This window comes from Mercenaria mercenaria, chromosome 14, assembly GCF_021730395.1.
Source record: "Mercenaria mercenaria strain notata chromosome 14, MADL_Memer_1, whole genome shotgun sequence".
Lineage (NCBI taxonomy): Eukaryota > Metazoa > Mollusca > Bivalvia > Venerida > Veneridae > Mercenaria > Mercenaria mercenaria.
The window spans coordinates 67,356,098-67,374,519 of record NC_069374.1 but is presented as its reverse complement, the minus strand read 5'-3'; the positions used below and the strand labels follow the sequence as shown (position 1 = coordinate 67,374,519).

The window sequence follows — 18,422 nt, the reverse complement described above, 5'->3', positions numbered from 1 at the left end:
CTTTGATCAAGTGACCGCAAAATAAGTAGGGGTCATCTACTCTGCATGTCCAATCATCCTATTAAGTTTCAACATTGTAGGTCAAGTGGTTCTCAAGTTATTTCCAAAAAATGATTTTACATGAACAGGCCTCTTGACCTTTAATAGACTGACCCCAAAATCAATAGGGGTACTCTGCATGTTCAATCATCCTATAAAGTTTCAACATTCTGGGTCAAGTGGTTCTCAAGTTATTGATCGGAACTGGTTATCAATGTTCAGGCCTCTATGACCTTGACCTTTAACGGAGTGACCCCAAAAACAATAGGGGTCATTTACTCTGCATGAACAATCATCCTATGAAGTTTCAACATTCTGGGTCGAGAGGTTCTCAAGTTATTGATTGGAAATAATTGTTTTCGATGTTCAGGCCCCTGTGGCCTTGACCTTTAACAGAGTCACCCTAAAATCGTTAGGGGTCATCTACTCTGCATGACCAATCATCCTATGAAGTTTCATCATTCTGGGTCAAGTGGTTCTCAAGTTACTGACTGGAAATGGTTTTCAATGTTCAGGCCCCTGTGACCTTGACCTTTCACAGAGTGACCCCAAAATTGTTAGGGGTCATCTACTCTGCATGAGCAATCATCCTATTAAGTTTCAACATTCTGGGTCAAGTGGTTCTCTAGTTATTGATCGAAATGGTTTTCAATGTTCAGGCCCCTGTGACCTTTGACGGAGTGACCCCAAAAACAATAGGGGTCGTCTACTACAGCAGCCCTTCAACCCTATGAAGTTTGAAGGTTCTAGGTCAAATGGTTCTCCAGTTATTGCTCGGGAATTAAGTGTGACGTACGGACGGACGGACAGGGCAAAAACAATATGTCTCCTGGGGGAGACATAAATATCAATAGCCATTATTGTAAAACATAACTGTAAAAAATTTTCAGACGATTTTACTTTTACCGGAGCTTTGTGAACAGCTCCCTTTGAAGTTGAATCACCTCTCAATACTAGTGTTGGGAACTGGTCAAAATTTCATCAATGATTAATTAGCAAAAATATAGCCCGATCAGTGACCATGAAGAAAATCAGATAAATGAATTATGTCCGTAATAATAATAAAAAAAGATCGTGAATGGAACGATAAATTCATGTAGTTCTTCAACATTAATATGGTCAAGAAATGCACTTTTTCATAAATATTTCTAAAAAGAAATTATTCTGCAGGCCCTTCAAAACTCACTGCCCACATGGTGCCCACCAAACATCTCTTATTTTTTGGCAATTCTAATTTGTCAAATATGAAAAGTTTTGCAGACAGTTATGCCACGGACCATTTACTATTAATAACCAGCGTATGACTACTTGATACTGTATCAATATAACATGTCTTTATCTTTTGTTTTTCAACCATAAAACTATCAATATATCTATCACACTAGATTATAACTTCATGTTTGATTTCCCATGGGTGAAGCACAATGACAAACACACAAACTGAGAAATGACTAATTAACTGTTGGGAGAAAACTAGAATTTCCATCTACAGATAAAGAAACAATGTTATAATAACCCTTATCCTGCTCAATTTCAATAATAAACGTGTCCATCTTTCAATTTGGACAGTACCATTAATTGTTAAAAGGGGTGCATACCAAAAAGATACTGATTGGATGGCGAACAGTGCAGATCATGATCAGACAGCACGGATGTGCAGGCTGATCATGATTACACTTGTTGCAAAGGCAGAACCAATCGTGTCCACAATGATAAGGGATAAGAAAAAGGCTAACTGTAATCTGCTTAAATTTTTAATAAGTTGACAACTTTAAAAGCTTAACTGCTGGAAGGTCATGGGTACTTGTCAGGGTATTATTCAAGTTTAAAGCAAGTCTGCTACTTTTTGATCCACCTAATGCTTAACAGGTTTTTCTCAAGAATTTGTGCTTTATTCTATAAGATCCTAACTTAGACTATAATCAATGTTAAGGTCTCTGAGGACAGTAGTAAGATCTTTTAGAATTTTCAAACACCAAACACTTAACCAAGACTATCTTTCTGATTTGTTTTCTCTTTTGCTGGATTTTTAAGTCACACCTATATAATTTTAGGTCACCCCAACCCTCGCACACTGCTTTTACAGGCATTATATCAGGGCAGACCCTGGGTAGAACCACTGACCTTTCATACGTCACTTGTATGGCTCTACCACATCACACAATTCTGCAACCCATTATAAGATTTCAATCTCAAATCAATTAGGGGCAAGTAAGCAACTGTAAACATTCAGCCACGCATTTCTTCCAATCTGATAAAATAACACCATAAATTCTTTAACTTTCTTTGTAGTACTTTAGTTTCATCTCTTGAGAGAATTTTCTCATAACGAGTTCACTGAGACTGTGGTAAGCTTAATTTTAATCTTAAAATTCATTAAATACAAGAGCTGTCCGTAAGACAGCGCACTCGACTTTTCTCAGTGCTTGACTCTGAATTTGAGCTTTGCCAGTAAAAAAAAAAAATCCAAGTTAAAAAGGGGCATAACTCTGTTAGAATTCAAATCATAGTTATGAGAATTGTGTCTCCTGCTGTAGACTTTGATAGTAAATAACTATTTCGAGTTTCAAGTCAAAAGCTTTAATAGGTCGCTCACCTGTGATATTTGACTTTATCAAAAATTGTAACAAAAAAATCTAAGTTAAAAGGGGCATAATTCTGTCAAAATTCAAACAGAGTTTTATGGACTGTTTCTCCTGGTGTAGCTTAGCTCAGTAGGTAAGAGCGTTGGTCTACGGATAGCGGGTTCGATCCTCGGGCAGGGCGTATGTTCTCCGTGACTATTTGATAAACAACATTGTGTCTGAAATCATTAGTCCTCCACCTCTGATTCATGTGCGGAAGATGGCAGTTACTTGCGGAGAACAGGTTTGTACTGGTACAGAATCCAGGAACACTGGTCAGGTTAACTGCCCACCGTTACATGACTGAAATACTGTTGAAAAACGGCGTTACACCCAAAAGAAACAAATCTCCTGGTGTAGACTTTGATGGTAAAGAAGCATTTTAAGTTTCAAGTCAAAAGCTTTGATAGTAACAGAGATATTTGACTTTATCAAAAACTTTAACCACAATTTCTAAGATAAAAAGGGGCATATATCTGTCAAATTTCAAAACAGAGTTATGGAGATTGTTTATCATGGTGTAGACTTTGATAGCAAATAAGTATTTTAAGTTTCAAGTCAATAGCTTTGATAGTAACAGAGATATTTTACTTTACAAAAAAACTTTAACCAAAAATTCTAAGTTAAAAAGGGACATAATTGTCAAAATTCAAATCAGAGTTATGGAGATTGTTTCTCCTGGTGTAGACTTAGATAGTAAATAACTATTTTAAGTTTCAAGTCAATAGCTTTGATAGTAACAGAGATACTTGACTTTATCAAAAACTTTAACCAACGGCGACACCGATGCCAGGGAGAGTCCAATAGCTCCACATTTTCCTCGAAAAGTCGAGCTAATAAGTACTTACATGTGAAAAACTAAGGAAGAAAAGTTGTCTGTGAGTGAGATTTACACCTGGAAGAGGTAATTCTGCATCATGTTTTAACAACCAGTCTTCATACGCCTGTTGTAAAACAAAGAATGACAAATCAATTATATTTAAGCTTCTGTAATACTAAATATTTTTGAGTTTAGCATTAAACTTCAAAATTATTTGTAGGACAGTTTCAAGAGCCAATTTTAACAGAATGTCAATTATGAAATGAAAGTCAGTTAAGCTGCCAGGAGTTCTTAGTACTTCTGTACTAGTCAGGACAACAATGGCTAGAAATTTTGCTCTGATGTACCCAGTCATCACATCCCAGTGTAATTTAGACTGCATGCCACAGAATAATTTCACCAAAACAAAGACATGACAAAATGTCCCTCAGTTCATGTGAGTTTCATCACAAAGGCTGTGGAAGCACTGACAGATCTGACATTATTTCATTGCTTGAATACATGAAAATAAAATCATGAAATTTTGACATACACATCGTGGTTGTATTTATCTGGATCCAGGTACTTACTTTGTATCCAGGAATCCCCCATTACCAAGATGACACCCTTCCAGTAAGTACCCAGGTTCTTGTCAATGCTCTTGTACTAACACAGACTTATTCAAAAGGTGGCTGGTTGAGTAAGGTACCATTACAGTTTTCTACTAAATGTCTGCACTCAAGAAATACTTAAGCTTTATCAATCGATGCTTGCAGAAATAGTTTTGCTTTATCTTTCAAGAAAGTAATGTCTGAAACATTCTAAAATAAGAACAGTTACTACATACATGATAAGCAGCTTTCAATCCACCATTGTCTGCTATATTCTCACCAAGTGTCTGTTTACCTCTCACCTGTAAATGATACAGAAATTTACTTAAACTTTACCCTGCTAAATTTTCAAAATGGACTAGTCCATCATTCAATTTTAGCAATACCACTTATTATTCAAAAGGGTGTTCACTGAAATTTACTGACTGAATAGCGAACAGTGCAGACCATGATCAGCCTGCACAGATGTACAGGCTGATCTTGGTCTGCACTGGTTGCATAGGCAGAACCACTTGCTGCCAGTAGGCTGAAGATTAAAACTGCATTTACAGTATATAGTTATTCCATAGGTATTTCTGACACAATGAAAACTACTTCCCAAGAGTAGTGGAGATGACTTAAGGACTGTTGTCAGATGCTACTCTGTCAGTGCCTGTGAAATAACTGTTATGATCAATTTCTGGACAAAATATCTCAGATATAGTATACTCAGTTCCAAAAAAAGTGTTCACTTTTTAAGTTTAAATATTTCAAAAAATTCCCCAACGTTTTTGTTTCATTTCTTCATACACTAACTCTCAGGTATAACTCAAAATCTAAAATGCACACCAATTTGTTTACGAACTGATTTAAATTTTGGTACCAAACATTATAAGTTTTCATGAAAATAACGGAGAAAAAAGAACAGAAAACTAAGTGCACACTTTCTTTTGGAACTGAGTGTACTTACAACAGTTGCTAAACCAAACACAGCTTCAAAATGTTTTACTTGGTAAATGAAACAAATAAGAACCTGAAATCATTTTATGCCTCTACATTGCCAATAAAACAGCTTAATATGGTACAGGGAAATATTTAAAATCATCCTTAACAAAGAAGTGATTGATATTGAATTGGTCACAAAGGCAGAGTCACTTGCTGTTAGCAGGCTAAAGGTTTTATAACTCCATCATAATGGCTGTAAGGCATTTCCATATGAAGATTCTGTTGACTTGTTACTAATAAACAACAATGATTTGGAAGTTTTGTGGTTAATAAACATCAATGGTTGAAAGCTAATGGTTATTGAACAACAATGATTTCGAGGCTTGTAGCTCAATTAAGAAATAATAAGTTCCCAAACGTGGTTTATCGTAGAATAACCCGAGTTTTGAGTTCTTATGCGTAAGAATATATCACGAAGGTCTACACTGAGTCGCATAGGAACTCAAAACTCGGGTTATTCTACGATAAATCACACTTGGGAACTTATTATTTCGATTCTAACACGACATACTAGTATCAGCAGTGTTAGAAAAAATGGTAACTACTTTTTACGACTGTGCTACGCACCTGGATCGGATGATGTCATTACACGCGAGTGGTTTATTGCAGAATAACCCGAGATAGATTTTGCTCTACATGTATGTAGGTTATTTGCTGGTCGTGTTAGAATAAACAAGAATGGCTTTGAAGGCTTGTCATTCATGACCCAAACTGATGAAGGTTTGTCATTTCTAAAGCTGCAGAGAGTGACTGCTTTCACTTCATTTTCTCAAACAAATATTAAAGTTCAGCCTGTTTGCCTTGAAGTGATCATCATAAATGAGCAACATTGTATCCAGGTCTTTGATCAGGCAATGCCAATCACTCATTTCTTCAACGTTATACCATGTTTCACATAAAAGATAAATACACAACTTGCAAGTTAAAATAAAAGCATGCACTTTTGTACAACTGAGATGAAAAGGAAACATAACAAATATTTGATATTTTCTGCTCTGTCTAGCACACTGATGACTGTTTCATAACTATTATGAGCAATAAACACCCACTTACATTTTCTCCATTAAGTTTGTAGTTAGCGTACTGGTCTGCCATACACTTTGTCCTCTCCTCAAATCTTTCAACAGAAGCATTGTTCCACCACGGACGGAGGTTACCGTACTTGTCATACTCCCGTCCTGTTGAGAAAAATTACAGTATTACCTCTATTAAAGACACTTCCAGAGAGCAAACATATTACAAAACCAGGTAACTTCATTCCAATCAGTTTAACTTTCCATTAATATGGGGGAAAAAAAAAAAGTTTCATAAATTTTGTGGTTTGGTCAATCCAAAATTTTTTTTATCCCTTCAAATAAAAGTCTCTTACTTAAGTTACTTAAAAATGTGGCTATCCAAGAATTCATATTCCTACCAAATACAAAATGCAGTTGCTTTAGTCAAAACCACAAAATATTTCATGCCCATGAAATTAAATGAAATCACAGTACCTCTTCAGAACAATTACCTCTGCATAACAGACATATTTTAGTTTTCTTATCGGTGTTTGCTCTGTCGAAGTTGCACTGTAACATACTTAAAGATTGTTAAAAATTTTCAGACATGGGTCTTTATCCTTGCTAAGGCTTCTATACCATTAACATTCAAAATGGAGAGTATATTTTTAATTCTGTGGCTGCATCAATCTTCTAAATGAAACCTTCAAATGCAAATAGCTTTTTAAAACTAGAAATCACTTTAAAAATGTGTCTGTCTCCAAAAAAGGCTTCAATCAATTCGAGCCTGCAACATTTTCATTTTTGTTGTGTTGAGCAACCTGTGGAGTTTCCACTTTTTCTATTTCATACATAGGAAGGTTGAAAAGACATAACAATACTCAGTACAAAAAGATGTGATGGTAGACTGAAACAAGAGCTGTCACTAATGGTGACAAATGCCCCCGCAGCACCTTGACCTTTGACCTGGCGACCCCAAAGTCAGTAGGGGTCGTGTACTCAATAAGTACTATCAGCATGTGAAGTCTGGAGGTCCTGGGTGCAGTGGTTCGCGAGTAAAGTGCCTTCATGCAAAAAGTTAACGTTGTGATGAACGAACGAACAGGCGGACAGTTGAAAACTAATATGCCTCCCTTCGGGGACATAAAAATCATACAGAATTGTGAAAATATTACTGACTAAAAAGTCCTTGACCATCAACCAACACCGCTTCAGTAGCCTAGTGGTAGAGCACCTGCTTCGAGTGTGGAAGGTTGTGGGTTCGATCCCTGGCCACGTCACACCAAAGACGTAAAAAATGGTACTAGTAGCTTCCTCGCTTGGCGCTTAGCATTAAGAGGGTAGTGCTAGGACTGGTCAGCCCGAGGTCAGTATAATGTGACTGGGTGGGATATCATGTCAAGTGTCTACGGTGTGATATTCCAGTGAGGTAGCACTATAAAGTATGGCATTGTGCTCACAGCTACAAGTAGACACCGTTGTTTATATGAGTGAAAAATTGTTGAAAAAGACATTTAACCCGAACACACACACCATCAACCAACATGACTGAATGTTGCACTCTGTTAACTGTCTTATTAGGGGCAAAAAGATGTAGAGTAAGATCTTTATTCCTAGTTGACCTTTGATCTCACAGTGTGGCCCTGATCTGACATGATCTAAAATTGCATTCTACTCAATATGGTTAACATCTGTGGCAAATGACTATTGTATTAATCCACCTATTAGATGATCTTTCTATACGATGGGTTCTTTTACAGTAACTGTTTCAAAACTGGCAAAATTTTTCACTAGTAAATATTTCACAGCAATCAAACGGACTCACTTACTAAAAGAGGCAACACATAAGGTCAAATTTTTAAGAAGAAAAACCTCATAATATAGGCAAGAGAATCTGGTAATTTGAAAATCTTTTCAGGGGTTAAATGACATAGAGCAAACAAAATCAAGATATAGAAGCCACTATCTAATAAAATGCGAGATCAATTTTACACATTACAAATCATCAAAACAAAAAACTGAAACAATCAGATTCCAACTGTGAAATGTTGATGATGATGAAAAATCAGATAGAAAAAAATTTCAGTTATACCAGTGATTTTGGGGGGATTTTTCAAAGTAACCAGTGGCTTTTTGAAAGGTAAATACAGAGGGATAAACCCCAAAAAGGGGAAATCCAAATCATTGATTTTCAGTACCAATTTGCAAGAACTGATGCCAATGTCCTAATGAATTTGGCTCCTGATGAGATATAAACACAGTTAGTGTGACATAATTATCAGTTCATAACAGGCGACCATGGAACCCCAAACAGAGACTAAAAATAAAACATGCTAGAAATTTAGAGTATGCGAGTTTAAGATTTGTACTTGATGGCAAAATATTTGATATTAAAATCGTACAATTACATACAACATGCAGAGTAAATCAGTATCACAAGCTAAACCATTTGGGATACAAGCAGACTAAGTACTGAACAAATATCTAAATAACATGCACTGTTAAGTCTTCAAGTAAGGAGAGGAGAATTTTACGAGCACAATCAGTCTGCAAACTGGAGCCTTTTACAACAATTACTAGCTCATGTCAACAGCCAAATAAGATATAACTATTATTATGCCTGTCACAAACAACTACACATGAAAATGTCACAGCCAATTATACATCTATTACAATCATATCATGAGACAACAGCAAACAGTCACATGACCATCACATGCAAGTCACATGACCTATATACCTTGATCATCAAAGCCATGTGTTAATTCATGACCCATAACCACTCCCATAGCACCAAAGTTTAGAGATCTAGCGAAAAGTGAAAATATTAGCTAACATCATCATTGATTAGTAGAAAACACAGAATTTTGTGAGTGTAGAAAAGAAAGGAAGGCCGGTGCGCCATGCTGATTGCCAAATGTTCAATGCCTAATAGTTAGCGCAAAATGCTATTTGCAAATAGCGATGACTGTCAAACGGGAATTGTCAAATGGTAAATGTTAATTGCAAAATGTGAAACAATTCATGCCAAATACTTATTGCTATTCAAATAAAGAACTAAATACATCAGTCAATGAATACATCATTAAAAAGTCACTGGCCTTTGTTTTATGAATCTTGTCTCTGTCCAAACAGTTTCAATCCCATGTTCTCATCACTGTCTGTATTACAATGTGAAGTTACATTCATTAGTATAAGAGATAAAGATCATTAACTCAAAAAGTTGAAAAAAAAAAAAAAAAAAAAAAACCCCTACAAATTAGCATTTATCATTTGGCAATAGGCATTAGCTATTACATATTTAGTACTGAGTAAAAAGCATTTAGCCTTAGTAATTGGCATTAAGCATTAAATACTTGTGTCATTTAGCATTTGGCAATTAGCAAGGCACACCAGCTTTCCACAGAAAAGTGTCTATTATGACAAAAAGACTATGTATCAAATAACATTCAAACATCAAATCCAGAAATTATCAAAACTTGCAAGTCAAAAGTTTATTTAGTCTTCAAAATGCAAGTTTATTCATATTCATTTTGTAATTAAGTGCATTTTCCCCCTGAAGCTCTGAGAAAAAATTACAACCTCACTCTTACTCTGCAAGCTGCAGGTTCAAATCCCACCAGTTTCAAACTCTGTTAGTTTATACTAATTTGTTTTAGCTCGATTGTGATGAATGCGTTAAGCTTATTGGAACCACTCTCGAATCCGCTTCCAGGAAAAACCAGTACTGGTGTCATATGAGTAGTCATGGTCATGACCCCAGTGGGGCTTGAACCCATGACCCCCGGACTGAGCGGCCGACACCTTATCCACTAGACCACCGCTCCCCTTCTCTATTGTAATAGTCCATACTAAATATAAGTTAAAGGGTAATTTCAAAAGTTCTATGCCATATCATTTATTTTATACACCTTCTGTAAGTAAATAAAATATCTCTAAAAAATTTCTCAAACTGTAATAGAATTGTTAAACAAATGTTGGAATTTAAAAAGATGTAAATTTTCAAAAGTTCCCTTTTGCTACATGGTGACTGATTGAGGAACGAAATCTCATGAAATAATCATATCGGCCAATACCAATGAGATTCATACCAACACAGTTAAATGCAATTTTCTATAATCTTTACTAAGAACACTTTCTTTTTTGTATAAAGCCAACAGAAACAAACATAAGCTTACTTTGGCCAGTCTTGACTGTAAAATGGTGCTTGTAAAATTCCAGCGGGAAACACAATCTCGTTCTTGGTGGGTGTGTAATATGCATTTACTGTAGGCGGAGTCATATCCCAGCTGCAATGAAAAACAGTTCATGTACAAATACAATAATATTAGGTGATAAACTATTTATTCAGTTATCCTGCCACTAGAGTCTATGATTGGATTTTCTAGCATACTGGACAGGAGTTTCTGATATTTTTACCAGTTCTGGCAAAACTTGTCTGCAGGTCTCTAAGTGATTAAAGTCATATACTACAAGAAAAGAGTGCTTCAAAAATCATTCATTGTATTTCATTTCTATTATTACTTTTTGGAGTTTTAGAATACCGTATAGCAGCAGAGCCTAATAACTGCCAAAACAGTTACCTTTAAGCTGGTTATTTCCATTCATACCAACAACCAGTCTGACAGTTTGTATTTAGATTTATTTATATTCACCACCATACACACATATGGCCAAGTCTCCTCCAGAGGACTGCTAGTCCTTTAAGTGGGATGATAGTGAAAGATACAGAGGATGCTCCAAATCCAGAAGTTTCCCTGGTTCTTGAGCGTGCCAGATGTAAAGCATCCATTTATGGGACTTTTATCCAGATGTTAATAATCTCTAGTTAAGAGTAGTGGGATATCAAACTCGCAAGCCCTGGTTTGGTAGTCAGACAGTGTTACCACTGAACCACTGCGTCCGCTCTATTACAATCAGTCAAAGATCACTGTATCATTTATACCGTAACTATTATCTGGTATTAATTCTTTCCTGACAGGTACTGCTTTCTTTGTATGTAAAATTTATTAAAGTATGAATTGCTTCTTGTGTACTGTGACTCCTCTTGAAGAATGTAAAGCCAGGTTTTGTAGGGCAGTACATGACATGTAGTTTTATGACCAAGATATAAAGCATCTATACAAAGGACCTCAGTACAGATTTTTATTTTGGAACAAGGCATCAAACATACAGCTCCTATTTCTAATAACAAGAATTAAGAAACAATGTATAGAAAAAACGTGTTTTAACATTATTAATGTACGAAAATGGGTTATACAGCCGTGGAATAATTTCACGAGAGTAGCCTGAGTAAATTATTCTCGGGATGTATAACCCATTTGAGTGTATTAATTTAAGTAAAATGCGATTTAGCTATACATTACTTTGATTCTAATATGCTCTTAATATAAAACAGTAGATAAAATATAGTAGCGCTCTTTCTTGGTCGAAACAATAATACTGACGTCATCGCACATTAACGTGACGTCATGTAGTGCAAGTGTATTTTAACAGAAACAAGGCAGTCTGAAAGACAGCTAAATCCTCCGCCACTGCTATGGATAGTGAAAGCGTAAAACCTTTGATTTTAGCTGTGACCTTGACCTTGAACTGACATGGCTGACTCATGAATTCTGCACAACGTCTTGATGAGGTGATCATTTGACCAAAGTTTCATGAAAATCCTTCAAGGGGTTTAGGAGATACAGAGCTGAAACCTTTGACCTTCAGTTGTGACCTTGACCTTGAGTTGACATGGCTGATTCATGAGTTCTTGATGAGGTGATCATTTGACCCAAGTTTGATGAAAATCCTTCAAGGGGTTAAGGAGATACAGAGTGGACACCAAATGGAAGGCTCAAACCTTCGACCCTTAGTTGTGACCATGACCTTGAGCTGGCATGGTTGACTCATAATTTCTGCACATCGTTCTGATGAGGTAATCATTTGACCCAAGTTTTATAAAATTCCTTCAAGGGGTTTAGGAGATAAAGAGCGGACACGAAATGGAAGGCTCAAACCTTTGACCTTCAGTTGTGACCTTGACCTTGAGCCGACATGGCTGACTCATAAGTTCTGCACATCGCCTTGATGAGGTGATCGTTTGACCCAAGTTTGATGAAAATCCTTCAAGGGGTTTAGGAGATATTGAGCGGACACAAAATGGAAGGTTCAAACCTTTGACCCTAAGTTGTGACCTTGACCTTGAGCCGGCATGACTGACTCATTGTTCTGCACATCGTCTTGATGAGGTGATCATTTGACCCAAGTTTTATAAAATTCCTTCAAGGGGTTTAAGAGATATAGAGCGGACACAAAATGGAAGGCTCAAACCTTTGACCTCGAGTTGTGACCTTGACCTTGAGCCGGCATGGCTGACTCATGGGCTCTGCACATCATCTTGATGAGGTGATCATTTGACCCAAGTTTTATAAAATTCCTTCAAGGGGTTTAGGAGATATAGAGCGGACACAAAATGGCAGGCTCAAACCTTTGACCTTGAGTTGTGACCTTGACCTTGAACCGACAAGGCTGACTCATGGGTTCTGCACATCGTCTTGATGAGGTGATCATTTGACCTAAGTTTCATGAAAATCCTTCAAGGGGTTTAGGAGATATGGACCGGACACGATTTTGTTACTGACGGATGGAAGGATGGACGCAGACCATTCCTATAATCCCTCCGCCACGGCGGGGGATTAACAAGCATATTAGAATATGTCTTTAAACATTGAACACTGCCATTGTCAATGAATGACCAATTTAAGGATCAAGACAATGGCTCTCTAAACAAGAGACATCACTAGTAAGCAAAGTTAAGTGTTAGGGACCTTGCCTATGAGACTGATTAGGAGGCACAGACCTGACATTCAACCCATCTTTTTTTCATGTAAAACTTCTGCAGTTTCTTGAATTGCTTAAGCATACATGATTTGGACAGGGGGGACAAACTAACAGACAAAACAGATGGAAAGATCCTTAAAGAGCATAAAAATTTAATTGGCCACAACAGCTATAATTGAGCCACGCCATGAGAAAACCAACATAGTGGGTTTGCGACCAGCATGGATCCAGACCAGCCTGCGCATGTGCGCAGCCTGGTCAGGATCAATACTGTCCGCTTTTAATGCCTATTGGAATTGGAGAAACTGTTAGCGAACAGCATGGATGCTGACCAGACTGAGCGGATGCGCAGGCTGGTCTGGATCCATGCTGGTCGCACAGCCACTATGTTGGTTTTCTCATGGCGCGGCTCATATGTTTTTGATACGTTACTTACACATATGGTTCTGGTGATTTTCTCAACAATGCTGCATTCTTTTGAAGCTCAAAATAAAGATTTCTAATATTGTTCTGGAAATATTCTGATGCATTGATCTTCAACTGAAATACAAAGAATTCTTTCAACTGTCGTGGCAACCAGAGTTGTACAAGGACCCGTTTCATTTCAGGGTAATGAACAGCCAAGGCTTATTCCAGAATTATGGCTCAGCAGTTTCAGAGATGTTACTTAAAGTTATTGTTTACAGACCAAAAGACATACAGGTCTCTTATTTTATCGTAAGTATTCTACAGAAATTTGAACCTGGAATGGATGGAACAACTTATTTCCAGCCAAGCTCATGACAAGTGTCAGTAATCACCCACAACTGAACACTTCTCCAGATACCAGGCGCAACTAAGAATCAAACTCTTGCTAGTAGCATTTCAGTCCTACTTGCTAGCCACAATGTCACTAACTTACAATGGACAAAAAGACATCACCATAGCTTATCATTAGCTATGATCCAAGAATACCTGCTCAACAAAGTAAAGTACAACCTCTTTTAAGACCATGTTCGAGAAGCAAATAACAGATATTTTTGCCCATTATAAAAACTTCTTAACAAATCAATACCTGCAGAGCAACAACTTCTGTACAACAAGAAGTGTTTCAGTCTTTCCAATATAGTCTGTTCTAGCAATGTTGCACTATATAGTCTGTTCTAGCAATGTTGCACTGTTGCACTATATAGTCTGTTCTATCAATGTTGCACTATTTAGTCTGTTCTAGCAATGTTGCACTATATAGTCTGTTCTAGCAATGTTGCACTATATAGTCTGTTCTAGCAACGTTGCACTGTTGCACTATATAATCTGTTCTAGCAATGTTGCACTATTTAGTCTGTTCTAGCAATGTTGCACTATATTCCATTATAGTCTGTTCTAGCAATGTTGCACTATATTCCAATATAGTCTGTTCTAGCAATGTTGCATTATATGCATTTTCTATCACCCCCACCACCTCCAATGCCAATCCCACCCCCAATTTATCTTGAATATTGTTTCATTCAGCTTTATTACAATTATCAAACTGAAGTGTAAGACTTACATTTTTGTACTCATTATTGAGTCTTGTTTTGTTTAAGATGTATTCTGGAAACCCAATCATATCAATCACCGAGTTGGCCTGAAATATAAACACTTTGTTAAGAATCTGGAAAATGCATGTAAACTTTTGACAATGTTAAAAGCAAGACAATAAGATCAACTACCTAAGTATCAGCAAAGAAATTTTATTGCAATTTTTATAATGCCATGCGCTTGACTTATTTTTTATGATTTTTTTTACAAGCAATCTTATTTCATCAGCACCTTGTCTTCATTTTTCGTTGTATAATCAGCTATGACCCAACAACTGTTTTAAAACATCTTATGCAGTTTGGCTCAACAACGGCTAATGACCCCTACACAGGGAAAACAAGACAAGGGTCATTACAAATGGGGAAATTTAGTGACTTTTTCAGTGAACTCATTAGACAGAGAAAACCAGTTCTAATTCTTGTAAAATCTTTGCATTTAGTGACCATGAAAATTTATGGTTTTGACCACAACAGCTATTTCATGGGGAAATGAATCTGAGTATTATTATATATAAAATAACAGCGCCAGACTGTCACAAAATACGCCCGTCAGCGGACTTGGCCCAATTCAAGGGCCATAATCCAAGAGTGCCTGGGGCAATTTGGCTGGTTATCAAACTTGGCCGATATATTATGCCCACAAACATTGTCAGCAAGTTTAGTGAAGATCGGATGAAAACTGTTCGGCTTAGAAAGCAGACATGCTTTGGACGTGGACCACCCGCCTGCCATGGGTGTTCACAGAGATGGGCGTTTAATGAATGGGACTTTCACTTGTTTTTTGGGGGATTTTATTTTGTTGATTGACACAACCACAAAATATGCAAAATTATTAATGATTTTACAGTACAGTATTGTAACAATATATTGAAATCATAACAACAGTATTGTTTTGTCCTGCCAGTCCTCCCTCATGAAAAAAAAAATGTCTGAATTGGTCTGAAACTGGATCTGAAATTAAGCTAAATTTGGATGAAAGTGTCTGAATATATGGTCAGAAACCATGTCTGAATTTGTCCTTAAAATGGAACACTTTCAGACGAATTCAGCTCGTTTTCAGAAATATTCTGTTACCAGGATTCAGAACTGTTCAGACTATTATCTGAAAAAAAAATCAGCCAAAATTCAGAGACATTCAGATTATCTGAATCTGTCATTAAAATGGAACGCTTTGAGACAAATTCAGCCAGTTTTCAGAAATATTCTTTTACTGAGATTCAGAACTGTTCTGGCTACATATGAAACAAGAGGGCCATGATGGCCCTATATCGCTCACCTGTTATCATTGCACTTGAGGACAAGAAGGTCCTCAGAAAAAATATCTAAGTCCACAAAGGACAGGAACAACAAAGAGAAAAAATTTAACCAAAAAGAAAAAAAATTCTTACAAGGTACAGATATGTCAAAATACACCTAAAACTTGGAGGTACCATCCATGTTGTACCACAGAAAAGTGGTCTCAGTTTTTCCCTACGGCCAATAATAAAAAAGTTACTAAAAATAAGCTATTTATAGTAACGTAAAAGGGAAGTAATTAAAAAAAAAAATTGTTGTAAGTGAACAAAAGAAGGATCTGCCAAATAAATCTGTTGACATAAATGAAATTTCAGATCAGTATCTTCATTAGTTACGGAGATATACCCATTTTAATTTGAAATAAAGGGAGGTAATTTGACATAAAATCAGTCCATAGTTATCTACCCTGATTGGCTCAGTCCAACTAATGACAATAATGAAATTTCAAATAAGTCCTATAAGTACTTACTGATATAAATCCATTTTGATTACAATCAGGGGAGGTAATCAGATATAAAATAACTCTGGAACCTACGATTGGATCTGATTTGTCATGGAATCCAAGATTTATTGTTGTTGAAGATATTTTGAAAGTTTGTATCAAATAAAACCATAAATAAAGTATCTATATGGCTGCAAAAGCCAAAATAGCCAATTTTGGACCTTTAAGGGGCCATAACTCTGGAACCCATGAGGGAATCTGGCCAGTTCAAGAAAGGAACCCAGATCTTGTGGTAATACAAGTTGTGTGCAAGTTTGGTTAAAATCAAATCATAAATGAAGCTGCTATTGTGCAGACAAGGTCAAAATAGCTAATTTTGGCCCTTTCAGGGGCCATAACTCTAGAACCCATTAAGGGATCTGGCCGGTTTAAAAATGGAACCGAGATCTTATGGTGACACAAGTTTTGTGCAAGTTTGATTAAATTCAAATCATAAATGAAGCTGCTATTGTGCAGACAAGGTCAAAATAGCTAATTCTGGCCCTTTCAGGGGCCATAACTCTGGAACCCATAAAGGAATCTGGCCGGTTTAAGAAAGGAACCAAGATCTTATGGTGATACAAGTTGTGTGCAAGTTTGGTAAAAATCAAATCATAATTAAAGCTGCTATTGTGCAGACAAGGTCAAAATAGCTAATTTTGGCCCTTTCAGGGGCCATAACTCTGGAACCCATAATGGAATCTGGCCGGTTCAAGAAAGGAACCAAGATCTTATGGTGATACAAGTTGTGTGCAAGTTTGGTAAAAATCAAATCATAAATAAAGCTGCTATTGTGCGGACAAGGTCAAAATAGCTAAATTTGGCCCTTTCAGGGGCCATAACTCTGGAACCCATAATGGGATCTGGCCAGTTCAAAAAAGGAACCGAGATCTTATGGTGATACAAGTTGTGTGCAAGTTTGGTTAAAATAAAATCATAAATGAAACCACTATCATGCAGACAAGAAATTGTTGACGCACGGACGGACGGACGTACAGACGACGGACGAAGGGTGATCACAAAAGCTCACCTTGTCACTATGTGACAGGTGAGCTAAAAATCAGCCAAAATTCAGATTTCTGAATTTGTCCTTAAAATGGAACACTTTCAGACAAATTCAGCCAGTTTTCAGAAAATTTTCGTTACTGAGATTCAGAAGTGTTCAGACTACATCTGAAAAAAGTCAGCCCCAATTCAGATACTTTCAGAAGATGTTCAGATATAATTTGTGTTGATTTGAGTACTTTCATGTTATCTTCTACTTTTGAAACACTTTGGAAATATTCAGTATGAAATCTGACAAATTCAGAAAAATTCAAACTGATTCAGACATACTTTTTCATGAGGGAGCTGGACTGTATGTTTAATACCATAAATGACTATACAATTTTTCTAAGGTTGTACCTTATCAACTATTCCAGCTTAACGATCTTATTTATTCAGTTATTGAACTTCTTCATAACTTATGATGGCTTCACCCTATCTCTATTTATTATGCAATCTACCTGATCTCACATTTCATAAAGGAGTTATCATATGAACAACTTATCAAGTGATTTACCTTATCAATTGCAGCAGCCCTTGTTTCATTGTCCATCCATCTCAAACTTGGTAGGTTGTTCTTAAAAGCTGTCTTTATTTCTTCTATCATATCTTCAGCCTGAAATAAAAAAAACATTTTGCAAGGATACACGGTTTTTCCCAGATGCAATTTTTGGGCCTAGGACCCACTCTTGTAATGTACATTGCATCCTGCGGACCTGCAAAAATCTGATTCTCCTTTGTGCAGTTTACCTCTTTTTCCACTAAATGTTGTTAAATAAAAGATTTATTCCAAATCAGTTTGGCGTTTTCTGGAACTCTTACAAAGCAAAAGGTAGGTATATAAAGTGTTTACATAGCATGAAAGAAATTTTATACAAGACCAGGTTTGACAAACACACAACATGCACTTCATGAGAAAAAGTTATTTAAAGATATATTTCAATGCATCCGAGAGCCCTTATTTGAACATAACAAGGAGAGGACCTTATAATGATACAACAGACCAAGTTTGATGAAGATCCATCAAGTGATCCTAAGTCCACACAAAACTCCTAACCAGGTAGAGATAGGTTAAAATACTTCTCAAAATTGGATGTAACATGCATGTTGTACTACAGAAAAGTGGTCTTGTTTTTCCTACGACCAGTAATAACTAGAATATGTC

At 36.5% G+C, this 18,422-nt stretch overlaps 1 protein-coding gene across 4 annotated transcripts in view; it reads right to left on the bottom strand.

Annotated features, from left to right (window-relative positions):
• LOC123526978 (endothelin-converting enzyme homolog) overlaps window positions 1-18,422 on the bottom strand; it is a 154,068-nt gene that overhangs the window by 13,387 nt on the left and 122,259 nt on the right. For all 4 annotated transcript variants that reach the window (XR_008367158.1, XM_053523775.1, XM_053523774.1 and 1 more), the window contains 8 exons: window positions 17,775-17,873; window positions 14,406-14,483; window positions 13,314-13,417; window positions 10,231-10,341; window positions 8,793-8,860; window positions 6,111-6,235; window positions 4,310-4,375; window positions 3,512-3,607 (listed from right to left, as the gene is read on the bottom strand). Coding sequence is in view for 3 of the 4 variants with exons in the window: in XM_053523775.1 (XP_053379750.1) it covers window positions 3,512-3,607; window positions 4,310-4,375; window positions 6,111-6,235; window positions 8,793-8,860; window positions 10,231-10,341; window positions 13,314-13,417; window positions 14,406-14,483; window positions 17,775-17,873 (747 nt within the window). In the remaining variant the exon portion in view is untranslated. The remainder of the gene's footprint in view (window positions 1-3,511; window positions 3,608-4,309; window positions 4,376-6,110; window positions 6,236-8,792; window positions 8,861-10,230; window positions 10,342-13,313; window positions 13,418-14,405; window positions 14,484-17,774; window positions 17,874-18,422) is intronic.